Source organism: Stenella coeruleoalba (genome assembly GCF_951394435.1).
Source record: "Stenella coeruleoalba genome assembly, chromosome: 6".
Lineage (NCBI taxonomy): Eukaryota > Metazoa > Chordata > Mammalia > Artiodactyla > Delphinidae > Stenella > Stenella coeruleoalba.
This window is the reverse complement of record NC_137151.1, coordinates 9,488,543-9,507,448: the sequence shown is the minus strand read 5'-3', so window position 1 is coordinate 9,507,448 and position 18,906 is coordinate 9,488,543. Positions and strand designations below refer to the sequence as shown.

The following is an 18,906-nucleotide window of genomic DNA, read 5'->3' as shown; positions in this document are numbered from 1 at the left end:
TATTTCCATTTTTAATACATAATGCTAGACAGGTATGGAGTTTATCAGATGGATAATATATGTATAATGGATTATAGTAAATACAATGGAACATATACATTATATAAATATTATATATAATATTTTATATATAAATGTATATAAATCCCTGCCCTGAAAAAGCATATTCAATATATATAATAGATAATATTTACATTATAAATATATGTAAATATAAATATTTACATGTTTAGTATATAATGCTAGACAAGTATGGAGGTTATCAGATAGATAATCTATATATAATAAAATGGATTAAATAAAATAAAATGGAATATATAATATACATATTACATATATTTTATTATATATTTATATTTTATATATATATTTAAAATACTTCTCTGAAAAAGTGTATTGTTTCATGGTACAATCAGGTAAATGCACAGACATCACCACAATATAAGGTAGCAAATATTAAGTGCCATGATGGAGTTAGAAATCATGCATGAGGGCAGCTCAGAGGAGAGAGAGAAACAACCATGTGGAACAGGGAGGAAGGAGGTTTGAACCAATGGACAGACTGGGCTCAAATCTCAGCTCCAAGTTGGGCAACTTACTGGCCCCCTACGTCCCAGATATTTTGTTTCCCAAATGCCCAGAACCAGCATAGGATGTGAGGAGGACTGATGTGAGAACAGGTACTTGCACCATCAACTGCATCCAAGAAATGTTAGTTTCCCTTCCTCCTTTGCCTGGAGAACTAGGATTTGTTTAATAGAGAAGTCAACATATGACATGGGCTTGAAGAATAGTTATGATTGAATTGAACATGTAGAATAATAACAATAGTTAACACTTAATGTCAGTCATACGTTATTCCAGAACTTCATACTTCATGCAAGAAGTATTCTAAGCAATATCTAGGCAATATACATGAGTGTATATGTTCTTTAAAATAATTCCAGCATGAGGTGTGAGCCATCTTCAAGTTAACAAATACATGTATACAGAAATCCCTGCATCTATACACACACACACACACACACACATTCTTCTCAACCATCCCCTGAGGGATGCACTTTTTTTTTTTTTTTTTTTTTTTTTTTTTATTTTTATTTTTTTTATTATTAACATCTTTAGAGGGATGCACTTTTATCCCCTTTTTAAAGTTGGGCAAATATTAGGACAGAAAAGTTAAGTACTTGCTCAAGCTCTCACATCCAGTAAGTGGTGGAAGAAGGATTTGAGCCTGGGAAGCGTGGTCCAGAGTGCATCTTCCTAAATCCACATGAAAGTACCTCCATAGCACATCAGGACGGAAATGAGATTGCGTGGAACATCTGTGGCCAATGGCAGTGAATGGCCCCGTTTTGGGAGTTTACAGTGCATGCAGGGATTGTGAGAAAGAAGACTCATAAAAGCAGAATGAGATCCACTTTGAGGGCATTGAATATCAAGCTGAGGAACTCGGAATGCCTGTTTGACTGGGTTCGGACACTGTCAACACTGCAGTCAGAACACGTGTAGAATCATCAAGCTGGTCGGTCTGAACATCACTCTTTAAATTTGGGAATGAAGCAAAGTATGAACAGGGCCTGAGTGTCCCCCGCTGCAGCGAGGTACAAACACATTTATGCAGCCTTAATCCTCCACATTTGATATGGAGCATGCAGACGTCCCTGATGTTTATGCACAAGAGCAACTGAAAGGATGATTGATGTGAGCAGTGGAAGTCGCCGCTGCAAACTGTTGGAAAAAGGGAATCAATTAATAGTTTTAGGGGATCTGGTTTTGGATAAAAGAAGCTTTAATGCATGCTTCCTTTCCTATGGATTATTACCCACACTTAATGGATGAAGAAGCCAAGATTCTGAAAGATGGCATGAATGGCCTTTGGCTATACATGAAGTAATAGTAGATGGTGAATTTGAAGGGTCTCTTCCACCAAAGCTCTGCAGCTTCATGCTGCATCGTGTAGCCAAGGGTCGATAATGCTTCTCAAGGGGGATCAAGGTTAAGAAGAAAAGTGAAGAATGGAAACGTCGTGTATTTTCCACCTTCTGGGTGCTACAGTTGTGTAGGGTGCTAGAGACAGAAAATGAATGAAGGCACAGGTCCTCAAGATGACTGCTGGCTAGACGCAGAGACCACCATAAATGCATCCATTCTGGACTTTTTGCTGTTGTGTTACTGTGGCAGAAGAGATAATAGCTCTAAACCAAAAGAGTATCACCAGCTTTAAAGGAAACATTTGCTCGTGTGCTTGAGGGAACCTGTAGCAGTTTGATATGGTGGAAGGAGGACTGGGGAGGAGAGAAGAAGCAGGAGATGGTTTGTTAAACAGGGGGTTTTATAGGGCATACGGGGAAGTCTCTCCTTGATCTTAAAGCTAATGAACTCTCTTGTCAGATGGGTTAGATGGGAATAACTCTAGAGGGACGAGAATTGTCTGGAGGCTGTTGTGGTAACCGGAAAAGAGCTGATGAAGGTGGGGATGTAGATGGAGGTAGGGGACCCATCACCAGATATTGACTTTGGTTTTTACCTACTCAGGGGCAGGCCTCAGAGCTTGCAGCAAATATTCAGGTATTTTTTCTCAGTTTATTAGCCAAACTAGTATCAGGATATTAATTATTTTAGTGTATAAAATTCTCCCTCCCTCCCTCCCTCCCTCCGTCCCTCCCTCCGTCCCTCCCTTCCTTCCTTCCTTTTCTCCCTCCCTTCCTTCTTTATTCCTTTGTGCTTCAAGTGTCCCTTTTAAGAATGGAAATTCTGCATTTTCCCTAGGAAGGGTCATTGCTTGAGTTACTGACAATTTAACAGAAAAAAAGTTGAAAGTCAGCTAAGAGCAAAAATGGGACAAAGGAGTGAGGGAGAAGAGAAGGAGATCCTGATGAACTTATAGCCTATTACGTGGTTTTGCCAGAGGCTGACACGAAGTTGAAATCACTCTGCAGAGTGCTAGTTTGAGATCGAAATCTCACGAAAATGAATAATAATTAAAAAAAAAACACCAGACACATGATGTCTGATTTCATGTTCCTTTTTCCAGTGACAGTCTGCTGTCTCTTCAAAGATCCCTATTCAGGGAAGTTAAATTATCTTAGGAGAAAATCACCTACATGACAGGTAAATTGAGCCTTATCTGCTGGTGTAGAAAGTGGTATTGGAAGGGAGCCTGAAAATCTCTGGGGAGGAAATAATGGTAAGATCATCCTAGAACATTTTAGTTATCACTTGGTCCTTTTAGAGCGAGCACCAGTCTTGGCCAATATATTGTATAGGACAGTAGGAACCAGACCCACAGTCTGCAGGTAGCTTGTGGGCTCAACAACTTGACCTTGTAGGCACAGATTATCATCAAGGAAGAAATATGAACAGTGTGAGCTGTCCACCAGCTCCTCTGATGCTTCTTCCTTGGCTGGTTCCTGATAGACTGGGTAGCATAGGATTTCTTAACTATGTACATGGAACCTTTATTCTCTTTTTGTCTCTCTGAAGTGCCCTAGTCCAAGAATCCAGAGCATTAAAGAGCTGTGATAGTAGAAGGAATTCTAATATGTCATTGTTTCCATTCCCCCTTTAACTAGGGATGCTCTTCATTGAGAAAACATCTGAAAACTCCTCTCTTGATTTGTCCACCAAAAGCTGTGAACAAGAACTTCCCTTATTATGACATTGTGTTTGCATTTCTATGGAGCACAATTAAGAGGCTCCATAAAAAAGTAATAGGCTGTATAATGAAACAAATTAGGGGAGCAAAGGCTGTGGATCATTTCTTCACTGAGTAAACCTCTATGGGCCTCGCCTGTGATTCTAGGAGAAGCCATGTGATTCTTGCAGTGCCATGGAGACAGAGACAGAAATGTAAATAAATATATGTATTTAGATTTTCAGGTGGTGATGCATTTAGGAAAGAAGATAAAGTGAGATAGGAGGGCAGGTGGTGCTGGGCAGGGGAAAGGAGTTGGGGAGATCACCTATTAAATCTATGGTGATGAACATAAAAGGCTGGCCAGCTGGGCAGCCTTTCTGTCTTGGTTTTTCTATTTTCCAGTTGCTCCATGGCTACCCTGGACATGCTGGTTAATCTCTTTCTTGCTCTGGCTCCCGCCCTTGCTGCAATATTTATCCTTAATGCCAGGTCCTATGATAGGAGGCCAAGTCCTCCTGTCAACTCTGATGCTCGGTTCCCCATTTCACTGAGGAGGAAGTCCAGAAAGGTTTCAGTTTCTTTTTTGGAAATTGAAGAAGGGCAAAAGCATTGTTTCTTTTGCTTTAGTGGAGTATGAAAAGTCTGATTTTGATAAGTGGGTATTTCAGTCTTTTCCAGGCATGTACCGTATGGTCAAGCTGCCATACATGTTGGTGTTATAATTCTTAGGGCAGAGATGGAAACATAGATATGTGACACTCATCTCAACAGTCACTTTAGTACCCTTTATACATAACTCAGCAGAAGTCACACAAAAATCAGAACTCCAAACAAATACAGCAATGGCAATGGAGGACTTTGGTGTCATAAGCATATACTCATTTTTAAACAAATATTTATCTTTATCTGCATAACATCCTCAAGAATAACTAGCAGTCTGGATCATCCAAGCCAGTAGATAATAAAGCCACCTTTCTATTTATCTGTGCATTGATAGACATAATTTCTACATTATTAGTTGATTATATTTTATTTTCTAGTAAAACGTGACCCAGACACCATCATTGTCATAGAGAAGATGATAGCCAGTTGTGTACCTAATGTTTCTATTGTTCTAGGAAGAGTTTTGAGCAACTTAATTGAGAAACTTCCTTCAAATCAATAATGCTTACATGTTAAAGCAGAAGCCAATGGTGATTAGAAAGTCCTTCAACTTCTATTTTAAAAGCAGCTTTACCAGTGCCCTTTCCCAGTGCTTGTAACACTTGAAATTAAATAAACTCCATTTGTGCTTGAGTTATTGGTGGAATAGTTTTAATACAGATAACAGAGGACCACACTGGTTCATCAAACTAGGAGAATGGTGAGGAAACGGGATATGAAGTTAATTACTTTTGATGGGGTAAGTGGAGGTAGAGATCCAGATGCTGTGGCCTTGGTGCTCTGCACCTATGAGAAGCCAGCGTTTTCTGCCCGAGGTCCAGTGCTGGTCCCTGAAGGCACTGGGCCCTCCAGTGGGAAAGGCATTTCGTTGAAGGCATTCTTTGCAATCTTGGTAGTTCCTCAGTAACTTCTTATGGCACTTCTTACCTATCCCATCATTGGGAATAAGCAGGGGCGCATGTGATACATTAGGATGGGGGTTCAGCAGTGTGTTTGGAGACTTTAATGAGATTTGCATCGCAAATAACTTTAATATGGGTAAACTAAAAATAAAGTGGAGAGGGCTTCCCTGGTGGCACAGTGGTTGGGAGTCCGCCTGCCGATGCAGGGGACGCGGGTTCGTGCCCCGGTCCGGGAAGATCCCACGTGCCGCGGAGCGGCTGGGCCCGTGAGCCATGGCCACTGAGCCTGCACGTCTGGAGCCTGCGCTCCACGGCGGGAGAGGCCACAGCGGTGAGAGGCCCGCGTACCGCAAAAACAAAACAAAAAAATAAATAAATAAAAAATAAAGTGGGGAATTCCCTGGCAGTCCAGTGGTTAGGACTCTGCACTTTAACTGCTGAGGGCCTGGGTTCGACCCCTGGTCAGGGAACTAAGATCCCACAAAACGTGTGTGCAGCCAAAAAAAAAAAAAAAAAAAAAGAATAAAGTGGTTAACGTTAGGACTTCACTTAAAATTCCATTTTCTAAACTGACCAGACAGCAACCAAGTTTCAGGAGGATAACTGACAGCTCGAGTCAGGACACAGAGACTAGGAGAAAAATGACAACTTGGGCATTGATTGCACAAGAGCACATGCATGATAAAGGTTGTGTCAGGGCTGGGATGGGAATGAGGAAACACTCATACCCACTAGAGGACGTTTCTACTGCCAAATACAGAGGAATAAATAAATATCTCTTCAGTGGTACAGTTACACAACCTGGAAAGAGCAAGAGCACACAGTTCCTAAGATAAGAGAACAGGCCATGAGTACATGACTGTAGCTCAAATTGTGGTCAATACCAAATGGGGATGAAAGTTTTTCTCTACTGTTGCCTTGAATCCTTGAGTTGTTCCTCTACTTCAGAGGCCATAACCAGGCAAAGGGAGCAGGGTGAAAAGTGGCAAGGATCAGTCATCCTCTTTGCCAACTATTAAGATCAAACTAGAAAGGTGGGACAACTCTAAAACAGCAGTCAAGGGCCGGCCTGGTGGTCCTAGTCTCATTAAATAACTGCTTCTATGAAATTACGGGTAGATGTACCACATATGCACTTATAATGGGCAATGTACTGCAAACAAGTTAGAAAAAAAACATTCAATAGTTTAATTATCCTTTTTACCTCCTTCAAGTCTATAATTTTAGAATCCCTGTTTCTGGGTTGAGACAACGTCCAAACCTTTGACAAATCTACAGACAAGAATGTTGGATTTGAATCTCAAGGAATTCTTCTCCTCCAAGTCATTCTCTTGCAGCAGAGTTTTGGTGCAAAGTAGAAAGTGAGCTTCTCCCTTCTTCATAAGCCACCATGTGATATATAACAGTGATTTTATTAATTGAAGAATATCAGAGTTATTAGCCAGTGGGTGTGTTGTGTCCAGCAGAAATGTCAGATTGTTCCAAGTACCCTAGATTCACAGATGTTATGAGGAGACAATCAAGGTTGAGGTTTGGATCATTGAAATGGATTCCATTCCATACATACATCCTTTACTTGCTGTTCTCTTTGACCATTTGAGAAACCAATGGATCTTCTTTTTATTGTTTGGTATTGATATGACATTAGCATGCAGGTTTTATCTGTGAATATTTGAGTCAGAAGAGAAGGTAGATGATAGCTCATTCATAATGAAGCAGGCAAATCAATGTGCTAACTCACATCCTACCTTGAAGATGAGGTACAGTTGGGCTGATGAGAACGTTCTGGGGATGGACAGTGGTGATGATTGCCCAATAATGTGAATGTACTTTATACCACTGAACTATACACTTTAAAATGGTTAAAATGGTAAATTTTATTTTATGCATATTTTACCTCCGTGGGGGGAAAAAAAGATTAGGTTTGAGATTTTGGATTCCATCTGCAGAAAAAGTTCTACTCCAGAAATCATTCATCCAAATGAAGGCTAGGAGGCATAATTTTCGTGTGCCAAATATCTCCCATGCTGTGTATGCCTTTGCTTAAACTTCACAGGGAAATGTGAATATAAATTACATAAAAATCAGAGCCTCCTGTTCTCCCTCGTGGAGCAATTAACAACGGAATAGTTGAAAAGTGTGTGACTGTAGGAAAATCCATAGGCTTTGGAATAAGACAACTTTGGAATTGAATCATAGACTAATTACTAACCAATTAGATGATTTGAAGATTTTTTCTTCCTCCTCCTTTCTGTATCTCTAGGCTTCAGATTTCTTTTTAATCTGTAAAACAGTAATAATGATAATGGAAAGTGCTTAGTGTACTGACTGGCTTCAATTAATGGTAACAATTACTTCTGTGAAAGCCTCCCCTTCTAAGAAGAGATTTTTCAGTTATCTTCCATACTGCAGTGATTATGAACATGAGGAGTATCAGAACCTCACTGTGTTATTTACTTCGTATAGCTTTTAGATGTCATGTCTTATGACTTACTAAGATTGACTTATTTATAGAATGTGGAAGAGGGGGGTTCTTAAAGAATAATGTACAGTATCTCTGAAAAGAAAAATACTGTATAGGACATAATGCAGAATTTCCACCAGAGTCAGATTTCATTTGTAAGATCTGAGACGTTGAAGATATTCTCTAAAAGTTTATGGAGCGACGTAGGTGGGTTTCCACCTATGGTCCTCGAGCTCCCGTGAAGGTGGTGCCATGGTGTCGCAGACCTCACCTGGCCTCCTTTTCTCCCCACAGACCTTTGCAGGGAACATGAACGCTGACAGCGTGATGCACCACAAGTTACTGCACTCTGTGAGAGCCCGGTTCGTTCGCTTTGTGCCCCTGGAGTGGAATCCAAGTGGAAAGATCGGCATGAGGGTTGAGGTCTATGGATGCTCCTATAGTAAGTACCCACAGGGGTTATCAACACGTGTGTGTGGGCGAGGGACGGGACCCAAGCGGTATCACGGTTACTGACATTGAGAATGCAATCTCCATCGTTTTGAAGTTATTTCTACACTTTAATGACTTATGCATATTTGAAACTGTGTAATTCAACCCAGAGGTAGAAAAACTCATTTTTTTAAATCTGTACAAGATTTATGTCATTAACCACAATGTTTAAGAGTGATGCTGTACACCCTAATACAGAAGGAGTGATTCAAAATCCATCGAGTTAAAGGTCAGAGGCAAAGTCAGTGGCTTTGAATCCCCAGTCAGTAAGAGTTAGAAAGCCTTTTCACTTGCCTTGGAATGATGACACGTAACATCAGTGGATCGTTGTTTTCAGAGGTGGTACTTATTTTAAAGGTTGGCCTTAAGCTTCAGTAACAGTGTCATCTCATATCCGTTGTAGTCACAGCTGCACCCTAACCCGACTGCTTTGTCTTCTGTGGGGCAGAGAGCAAAATCTACTAGTTCTTAGGTTATTTAGGGATGAAGTAACTTGGTGGTGAGAAGATGCTATGGGTTTATCAAAAGAAAATGTTCAAAATGAAGAGCTCTTGGAGTTTGAGATGCCATTTGCCTTTGCAATACTAAAATAATTTAAGTTTAGTTCTTTCCTAGAAGTGCGGTGAAGTATTATAAAACTCTCCCCTTCCTTGTTCTAGAAGGGAAAGAGAAGAAACATTTCAACCCAGGGTAACCCATGAGATGCTTCTGTCTTAGAATTATGCAGGCCCTCCATCCCTCTGTGAGTTGTTCTGGGTGAATTTAAAAGCAGAGCTCCATCCTGCAGATAAGGAAGCTTGTAAACACCGGTAGAACTGGCAATCACTCTAGAATAAAATTATGCAGGGAAGTTTCCCATCCCTATAACTCTTCTCTGCAGGTTTTATATTGAAATCGAAAATTGCATCATAATAAATTGTTTTTCTGTCTTAGCAGGGACATCTCCTGCTTATAATGCTAAAACCCAATGACCCCTCATGAATGAACAAATTTGATTACTACCACTTTAGTATAAATTAGTCCAAGAGATCCCTGTTTATGGTTACAGGAGTGCCTAATGTGTTATACACTTGTACTGTTCTCCGTAGTGTGATCTACTGGAGGCTCACATCAGGATCAACTGAGTGCTCCTTAAAAATGCACTTCCTGAGTCCTGTTGCATACATACTGGATTGTGATTACTGGGGAGAGGGACCAAGAAAGCTGAGTGTTAGCAAGCGCCTCAGGGAAACTATGAACATAGAGTCTCTACTAAAAATAAAGTCCTGCAGAGAGGGGAATGACATGTGAAAAGGTTGTCTTTATCTTGAACAAGTACTTTCAGAAAGAATGTGTTTTAGAACAGATGCTCCAACAAACCACTAGACCAAGGAGAGACTGCCTTGCACTCCAGCCCTTCCATCCAAAAGCATAGCCATCTACAAGGCAAGGCGTGTGTGCTTCCTAACCCAGGATCTGTGGGGCAGCCAGATTCCCATGCTACCTCTTCTCTTGATAACAGTTGTCACTACTAATGTTACCGAATGCAAGTTCCTGTGCCCAATGCACAGTGCGGCCAAACAAACAGCAACATTGGAGTTTGGAGCAGAGAAAAGTTTATTGCAGGGCCGAGCAAGAAGAACAGGTGGCTTGTGCCCAAAAAACTCCCCAAACTCCTCAAAGGGTTTCAGTAAAGCATTTTTAAAGGCAAGGTGAGGGAGGGGCATGGTTGGTTGTTGCAGATTTCTTGGTGTCAGAATCCTTTGTTCTTGCAGCTGTCCACATAGGTCACATCATGATGTTCTTGTAAACCTCCAACAAGACAAATATTATTCTCTGTTCTGCAACTTTTTATCTTTAAAAGAGTGGAAAAGTGTTATTCCCTTAAAGGTCAGAACATTGAGAATGGACTGTGCTGAATATTTCAGGCTATAGACAACATTCTTAACTTGAAGCAAAAGCAACAGAATACAAAGGTTAAAAGAAACAGATCTAATATGGAGTCAGATTTGTTCTTCCCTATTACACTAGGAGGTTTATTTTTAGGTACTACATGAAGCATTCATGCTGAAATAAAAAGTGTATTTATATTATTACTTCAGCCATCTATTTTGGTGTGATAATCCTATTTCTCTTTAACATGTCCTCCTACATTTGTTTTCTCTGTCCTGGCAGTTGTCCTTGTTTTCAATGCCCATAGCTCTGCATGCTTGCACAGACTCATAGTGTCAAGTTAAATAATAGACTGTAGGGTAGAGAGAGACCTTTGAGCAACATGTTTAGTTTTTTCTGATGATGGACCCCTTTGAGAATCTGACGACAGTGAGGAACCATCACTTAAGAAAAGTGCCTACTGTAATATGCAAAATTTTCTACAAGATTAAAAGGTTGGTCTTCCCTGGTGGTGCAGTGGTTGAGAGTCCACCTGCCAGTGCAGGGGACACGGGTTCATGTCCCAGTCCAGGAAGATCCCACATGCCGCGGAGCGGCTGGGCCCGTGAGCCATGGCCACTGAGCCTGCACGTCCGGAGCCTGTGCTCCGCAATGGGAGAGGCCACGACAGTGAGAGGCCCGCATACCACACACACACACACACACACACACACACACACACACACACACACACACACACACACACACACACACAAAACGTTCTCAGATCCGCTAAAGCCCAGATCTTGACCAAGCAAAGGGCTCCTGACATTGAGGTAGCTTTGTCCTACATGGAATCCTCTCCAGGAAAGTTCTGCATCTAATAAGTGCATCCTATAAGAAGATGAATTACCTTCAGGTAAACAGTGTGAGTGATGGGAAGTTAACCCCCTTGGGAAGCTGTTGGACACAGAACACCCTTTTCTGGGATGATCTTCCAGCTGGTACTCTATAATCTTCAATCACTAGTCCTTGGGCTTTGTGCTTTTCCTTTGGGAAAAAAGAACACATCCCTCTCTCTCAGGCTGTATATAAAACCAAAACCTCACCGTGTCTTCTGGATCAAAAATTCCCTTTCAACATCATCTTATCCCCCTTTTTTACTGGTTCATTCTGATAAACATAAAACTTGCCTGCATAAGCCATAAAACAAAACAACTACGAAAGCCCGATGGTTCTCTTTATCTACCTTTCTCCTCTCCCCTCTTCCTCACAGAATAGCTTCTCCCCAAAAGTTGTCTTTAGTTACTGTTTCCACTTCTCCCCTCCCTTCCCACTGCAGCTGTTTCCAATCAGCCTTTAGCCATGTGGTGGTCAGTTTCATGTGTTAACTTGGGATGCTCTAGTCCCAGTGATTCAGCCAGACGCCAATCCTGGTGTTGCTGTGATGGGCTTATTTTAACATCTACATCATTTGACCTTAAGTGAAGGAGATTATGCTTGATAGTCTGTGGGTCTGATGAAGTCAGTTGAGAGGTTTTAAGATCAGAGCTGAATTTTTTCCCTGGAGGCAGAAGAATTCCTGCCTGGGGACTACAGTTTCACCTCCTGCCAGAGAGCTTCCAGCCCACCCCTCCTGACAGTCTGTCCTTACAGGGGATTTCAGACTTGCCTCGCCAACCCATACAGTCACATAAGCCAGTTCCTTGCAGTGAATCGACCTGTGTACAGAACCTGCTGGTTCTATGCCTCTGGGGGGGACCCTGACTCATGCAGACTGCTCTACAGAAACTAGCTTAGTCAAGTCCACCAGTGACCTCCACGTAGCTAAAATCCAGTGGTCACTTTTCTCATTTCACTCACCTCTCAGTAGGATTTGGTTCAATTAGATATTTCCATTTTTTAAAAACCAGCTTTCTCTTTTATCTTGCTCTGTTCATTCTCAGGACTCTGTCTCAGGACTGCTACTTTCTTTTTTAAAAATTTTATTGAAGTTTAGTTGATTCACAATGTTGTGTTAGTTTCAGGTGTACAGCAAAGTGATTAATATATATATATATATATATATATATACACACACACACACACACACACATACATATATATATATATATATGCATGTGCAAGTTTGTGTGTGTGTATGTTATTTTTCAGAATCTTTTCCCTTATAGATTATTACTCAAGGTATTGCGTATAGTTCCTTGTGCTATCAGTAGGTCCTTGTTGGTTATCTATTTTATATATAGTTGTGTGTATCTGTTCATCCCAAACTCCTAATTTATCCCTCCCCCCTTTTCCCCTTTGGCAACCATAAGTATTTTTCTATGTCTGTGTGTCTATTTCTGTCTTATATATAAGTTAATTTGCATCATTTAAAAAAATCCCATATATAAGCGTTATTATGTGTTATTTGTCTTTCTCTGTCTGGCTTACCTCATTTAGTATGATAATCTCTAGGTCCATCCATGTTGCTGCAAATGTCATTATCTCATTCTTTTTATTGGCTGAGTAGTATTCCATTGTATATATACACCACATCTTCCTTATCTATTCATCTGTTGATGGACACTTAGCTTGCTTCCATGTCCTGGCTATTGCAAAGAGTGCTGCTATGAACACTGGGGTGCATGCATTGTTTTGAATTATGGTTTTCTCCAAAGACTTCTACTTTCCATCCACCCCCGGCCCCCACCAGTGCCCAGCTAAATTCACAGGGTTCCATGAACTCAAATGCCATCCATATACTGATCACCTCCACATCTGTATCTCCTGGCCTGACCCTTGGAATTATATATGCAATAAGTTCGCTGTCTCCATTTGGAAATCTAATAAATATCTCAAGTTTATTACAGCATAATAGAACCCTGGATTACCATTCTCTCAACAACTTGCTTTTCCACATCTCCCGTCTCAATAAATGGCATGGTTCAGCCATTTGCTAGAATAGAAACCTAGGAAGCAGCCTCGATTTCTCCTTTCCCAGAATCTCTACTCCTTGCTCTGCATCTATTGTTCATAGCAGCCCTCCCAGTTCCTTCTTTCAAAACACATTCTAAATCCATGCACTGGTCCTGCTTCCCTGAGTAATTGCACCTGTCAGTCCTCACCTGGAGCATTTAAATAGACTCCATCCTGGTCATGCCAGTATCTCCACAAACCTGTTTTTCATGCCAACATAGCCAAAGTGATCTTCATAAATAAGAAAGAAAATCATATCATTCCACTGCCTACTTCATTTAAAATTGAAGCTCTTACTGGCAAGTAAAATCCCTTGAGCGTACCCTGCCTACCTCTTTAGCTTCCTTTTACTTTTTTCTGTCCATGCAGGCTTTCTTCCTATTGCTGACATATGACAGGTTTTTCCTGTTTCCTAGGCACAGAAGAGTTTTTCCCAGGATTTACATGGTCATCTCCTTCAGTCAATATGATTCTCAATTCTAATATCACCTCTTAGAGAAATCTGCTCGGATCAGCCTTCAAAGTGACCTGCACTGATTCCTGTGCACCAACCATTAACCCACAGTTATATGACTCACTTTTATTTTCTTCCTGGTGCCTGCCACAAACCAGAATCTGGTTTGTTTGTTCTGGCTGACTTGTTGATTGTTTGTCTTTCTGAGTCCCTGCACTAGAATGTAAGTGCCGTGAGGGCAAGCACCTTGCCTGTTAAGTGCCAGCACGCATTAGACACAAATAGCATTCAAGAAATATCTGTGGAATGGATGGATACATATATCAGGTCAGTCTCACTGTCTCAGCATAGGCCACCATGTTATTATTCTGGAATTACTTACCATTAATACACCCACTGTACTTTCTAGGGAACTGATTTTTTTCTTTTGCCTCATAAATCTTTTTCTCAAAATTCCATTTGAGTGTGTTGCTAAAGACTGGTAGAAATTTAATAGTTTGATAATTTCTGAAGACAAAGTTCTACCATTTTGTAAATCATTAATTCAATCATTTATTTATTTAGTTAACAACATTCATTTAGCACTTGAGATAAAATCATTAATTCAATCATTTATTTATTTAGTTAACAATGTTCATTTAGCACTTGAGATATACTATGAATCATACAAAGCTCTGGGGCTTTAAGGAAAATAAGACCTTTTTCCAGACTTCTTTAAGTCCTGTATTTATCCTTTGGAACATTCTTTATGATTGCATTTCATAAGTTAATTGTGTACTTATTTTTTGGCATCTGTCTCTTCCTATTTGACTCCCATGTCCTGGCTATTGTAAATAGTGCTGCTATGAGCATTGGGGTACATGTATCTTTTTGAATTATACTTTTCTCCGGATATACACCTAAAAGTGGGTTCGCTGGATTAAGCTGCTGCTTTTTTCTGAAATATCCTCATTCCCCTTCACTGGGATGACTCCTGATGGCCATTCACCACCCAGATCAAATGTAACCTGGTTTCTGACTCCCAGGCCCTATCATGTGACCTCATTTTATGAGCTTCAATTCTAGGTCCTATCTTGTCAAATTAAAATGACCTGGTGCTTCCTTGCCTAATAACTAGTCTCTTTATAGAGCATGACGGAATCATGTCCTAATTCTACTACCTGAGACCTAGATCAGTGTCTGACAACTGTTATATGCTCCCTGGATATTTAATGTTTTGGCTCAAAAGCCTAACCATCCTTACTCATTTCCGAAAGTTTTTATTGTAATTTTTAAAAAAAAATTATATACTCTTCTTAAAAAAATTATTTTATTTATTTTTTTATACAACAGTTTCTTATTAGTTATCCATTTTATACATATTAGTGTACTATGTCAATCCCAATCTCCCAATTCATCAGTTTTATACTCTTTTTAATGGGTCCTCTTTTCTATATATTTTATAGGAAATGAAAATTTTGAGCTTATGAGAATCTTCCTTATACATGGTTTCTTTACTACCTCACATTTTTTTCTCATTGAATAATTGAGAATATCATGGTTGTAATTCCTAAATTGAAGGTGTTTGAAGCCTCCTAAACCCATTCTGGTATATTCCGTTTTAAAATCTTTAGAAGTAAAAGCATGTCTCCATTTTCCCTAAGTATTTATGTTTTTTAAATATTTTTTCTTTGATTGCCTTCATTCCCTTTTATAAATGTCAAGGTGACTGTTCCACTTTACCAAGGTTCCTTTTGCTTCCACATCCCCAGGACCATCTTTTTGCCATGGTCACAATGATGTTCAGAGAAACAGATTTCTTTTGTGTGTTCAGATATGAACACTTGAACAAATGGTCTGCTCTTAAAAAGATGAACCTTCCTGCAAACACTCTTGACTTCTCTGAGCCTCTGTTTCTCATCTATAAATGAGAGTGGTAATTATTTTAAAGACGACTATGTCATTTTTGAGTTTTGATGTATCAAGCCTTGAGCAGAGTATCTAGCAAAGAGTCTGTGCTTAGTAAGTGACAGCTAGTATTAATGTAGGTATAGACCCATAGAGGACATTCTTGTATTGCCAGTATAAGTGGTCTTTTGGGGAAACATTAATCATATTCTCTACCAGGCAAGGGCCGTCTCGTCTCAGATTCAGATCTCTGTTTGCTGTTGCTTTCACTTCTGTTGTCATAATCTTCGGGATCTCAATTTCCTGCCATTTTCAGATTCTCTCTCTCTGCTCAAGAGTAGGATTGATGTGACCTGCCTCTGCATTCTACAAAGACCCAAACACATGAGGTCTTCCCCTATTATGATTACTACTAATTCCATGGAGCAAATGTCAATAATTCCGTGGTAAACCAAGAAGATAATTGTCGCATCTTTATAGATAGTTATTCTGAACAAGTTATGTCCTCTTGCTGTCTGTCAAGTTCATTCTGGCTATGCCATGTCTCCCTTGTATGGATGGATATCTGACAGCCTAGCTTGCTACGTTATATTCTCCTAAGAATTAGCGAATACCTCCTACATTACCATTTTTCCACCTGTGTCACCTCTATTGTCAACGAGGGCATCTGGTTTTTAAGTTTTCCATGAGTGTTTTCTCTCTCTGATCAATTTTCAGATTGATTAGTCTTTGGTCAAACACATTCATGCCAGTGAACCAAGCAAATAAAGGACATAGGTCCTGCTACATTGTTGAGTTGGTGATATAAAGATGCACACATGAAATGGAGATGTCAATGTAGAATTGTCTTAAGTAAATCATCTTTTATAGAGACTGTGATAGAAGAAGAGATGGGAAAATGAGGAGAATCATTCTTAGTTGTAATTCATGTCTACTCTTCCTGGGAGAGAGAGCCAGTATCTTCCCTACTGGTGTCAGTTATTCATCATTAAATTAGCAATTGCCATTAGAAATGCCACCAGCATCACCATCAACACCCCCTCCCCCACTGTCAGTTACGATGCACAGCGTGGTGCAACACACATGCCAAAGCTCACAAGAACCTTTGTAGATAAGAATTACTACTCCTAGGTATATAGAAAGGAAAACTGAATTTATAAAGGTGAAGTGACTTTAGATAAATGAGGCAATTTGCATCCTGAGCCAAATATTTCTTCTGAGCTCTAAAAATATGTATTCATTTGCCTGATTGATGTCTCAATTTGGTCATGTCATAAACAGCTCAAATTGAACACATCCCAGAGGGAACTCTTAATCAACTCTGACTACACTCAACATCTTCTTGTGGTCTTTCTCATCTCAATAAATACACCAGTTGCCCAAACCAGACCTGAGAATCTTTCTTGAAATCTTTCCTTTCCCTCACTTCCCACAGTAAATTCAACAGCAAGTTCTATCGGTATTACATCCAAAAATCATCCCAAATACTTCCATTTCTTTTCATCATCACAGTCACTAGCTTAGTTCAATTATATCATCTATCATCTGAATTTTTAACATAGCAACCTGCTTTCACTCCTCTTTTCTTTTAGTCCATTATCTCTGAGACAGCCTGCAGGATCATCATGAAATACAGAGCTGAACCACTTCCTGCTGGAAAACTTTTGGTGCCTTCTGCCTGCACTTAGGATCAAAGTTCTGTGAAAAAAGAACAGGACTGGAGGACCTGGCCTCTGCCCACTTCACTGGCCTTACTGTCCAGCAATATCCTGTCTTCTCTGGGCTCAGACACTACTGGCCTCTGTCCTGCCCTCTGCGATGTCATGTTCTCACCTATCTCAGGACCTTCTAGCTGGAATGCTCCTCCCTCCCTCTGACTTCTTCAGCTCATCTCTTAATAAGCCTCAGCTTTATAATCATCTTCTCAGACAGATGCCCATTGAGTCCCAATTTAAATAAGGTTACTCTTATTTTTCTGTCTTAAGACATACCATTCTTTTCTTTCAAAGCATCTGTTTGAGCTGTTCTAACAGAACACCATAGGCTGAGTGGCTTATAAACAAGATAAATCTAGTTCTCACAGTTCTGGAGGTTGGAAAATCCAAGATCAAGGCACAGCAACTGATGTGTCTGGTGAGGGCTCACTTCTTGGTTCATAGATGGTCATTTCTCACTAAGTCCTAACCTGGTAGAAGGGGCAAGGGAGCTCTCCGGGGCCTCTTTGATAAGGCCACTAACTCATTCATGAGGGTTCCACCCCTGAGGGTTCCTCAGGGATCTCCCAATCATCCCTCCTCCAAATACCATCTCATTGGGGATTAGGTTTCAACATGTTATTTATGAATTTTGGGTGAATACAACATTCAGTGTATAGCAATCACTATCTATCTATCTGTCTATCATCTATCTGTAGAATATCTATCTTTATCTCTATGTAGAAAAAGACAAGGAGAAAGACATTAGATGGACCGATAAATAGATTTCTAATAGCTGTTTACATGTGCATTTCATTGTGAATTACCCATCTCACCTACCGGTTTATGAGCTCCACAAGGTTAAGGACCATACCTACTTAGATACCCAGTTCTCAGCACAGACAAGGCCCATTTCAATTAAATCAATTAAAATGTTGAATGAACAACTTCCCCAAAGTGGCACAGTCTGTACTGTTCCTATCTCCTTGGGCTTTCCACTATATGTCTGGAAGTATTTAGTCCTATGACATGGGGAAATTTTATTAGAGGGAAAGTATTATATTCAATTTTCTAATACTCATAATATTTTTTATTCACAAGACCAAAGTGAGCAACCTACAATTCCTGAGCATATGTAGTTAAGATGTCAAGGGACAAAGTTTAGCTGTTGCCCAGTCCAGGAGTTCCTGGGCTAATACTCCTTGATTTTTCACTTGTGTTCTGAAACCTAACTCTACATAAGAATCACCTGGGGATATATATTTGTAAATACGTCCTCTGACCATACTGCATCTAAATCATAATCACTGTAAGGACCCCGGCATAAGCATTTTTTTTTCTGTTCCTAGGTAAGTGTTATATGGAGCCAAAATTTAAAACTCTTGTTGCAAAATCCTCTTCGAACTCTAAGAGTCAGTTCATCTTAGGCAACACTGTCATTTTCATGTCTGTGATTGCTAATCTTAAGGATTTTCAGTGTCACGTAAACACGTTTAAAGGCAGTATGCTGTGGTAATATTAAACAGATGGGTTCTACACTTAAACCACCAGAGATATAAACTTAGCTTTATCACCCACCGATTGTATAATCTCGGACAATCTTGGGTCCTCTGTGGACACAGTTTCTTTTTTGATGAAGGGAATGGTAATAGTAGTGATCATTTCATATATGCAGATTACTTAAAATAGTGCTTGGCATGTGAGAAGCATTCACAGAGTGTTAGCTGTGTTCATCATTACCTTCATCTGATAATTAAGCTGGTTACCAAACTTCTCCCTATTTTACCTTTCCCTCCTTATTCAGGACCACACAGCCACCTGTACCTCAAAGGAAGGGGGTAAACATTTTTACATACCAGGTTTCTAAAGGTTCCAACACCTTCATCAGGCCATCTGGAGACTTC

At 40.0% G+C, this 18,906-nt stretch overlaps 1 protein-coding gene across 4 annotated transcripts in view; it reads left to right on the top strand.

Moving 5' to 3' along the window:
• Positions 1 to 18,906, top strand: part of CNTNAP5 (contactin associated protein family member 5) — a 505,995-nt gene that overhangs the window by 15,459 nt on the left and 471,630 nt on the right. For all 4 annotated transcript variants that reach the window (XM_079923775.1, XM_079923772.1, XM_079923774.1 and 1 more), the window contains exon 2: positions 7,961 to 8,108. In XM_079923775.1, coding sequence (XP_079779901.1) covers positions 7,976 to 8,108 — 133 coding nt within the window. In that variant the 5' untranslated portion in view covers positions 7,961 to 7,975. The remainder of the gene's footprint in view (positions 1 to 7,960; positions 8,109 to 18,906) is intronic.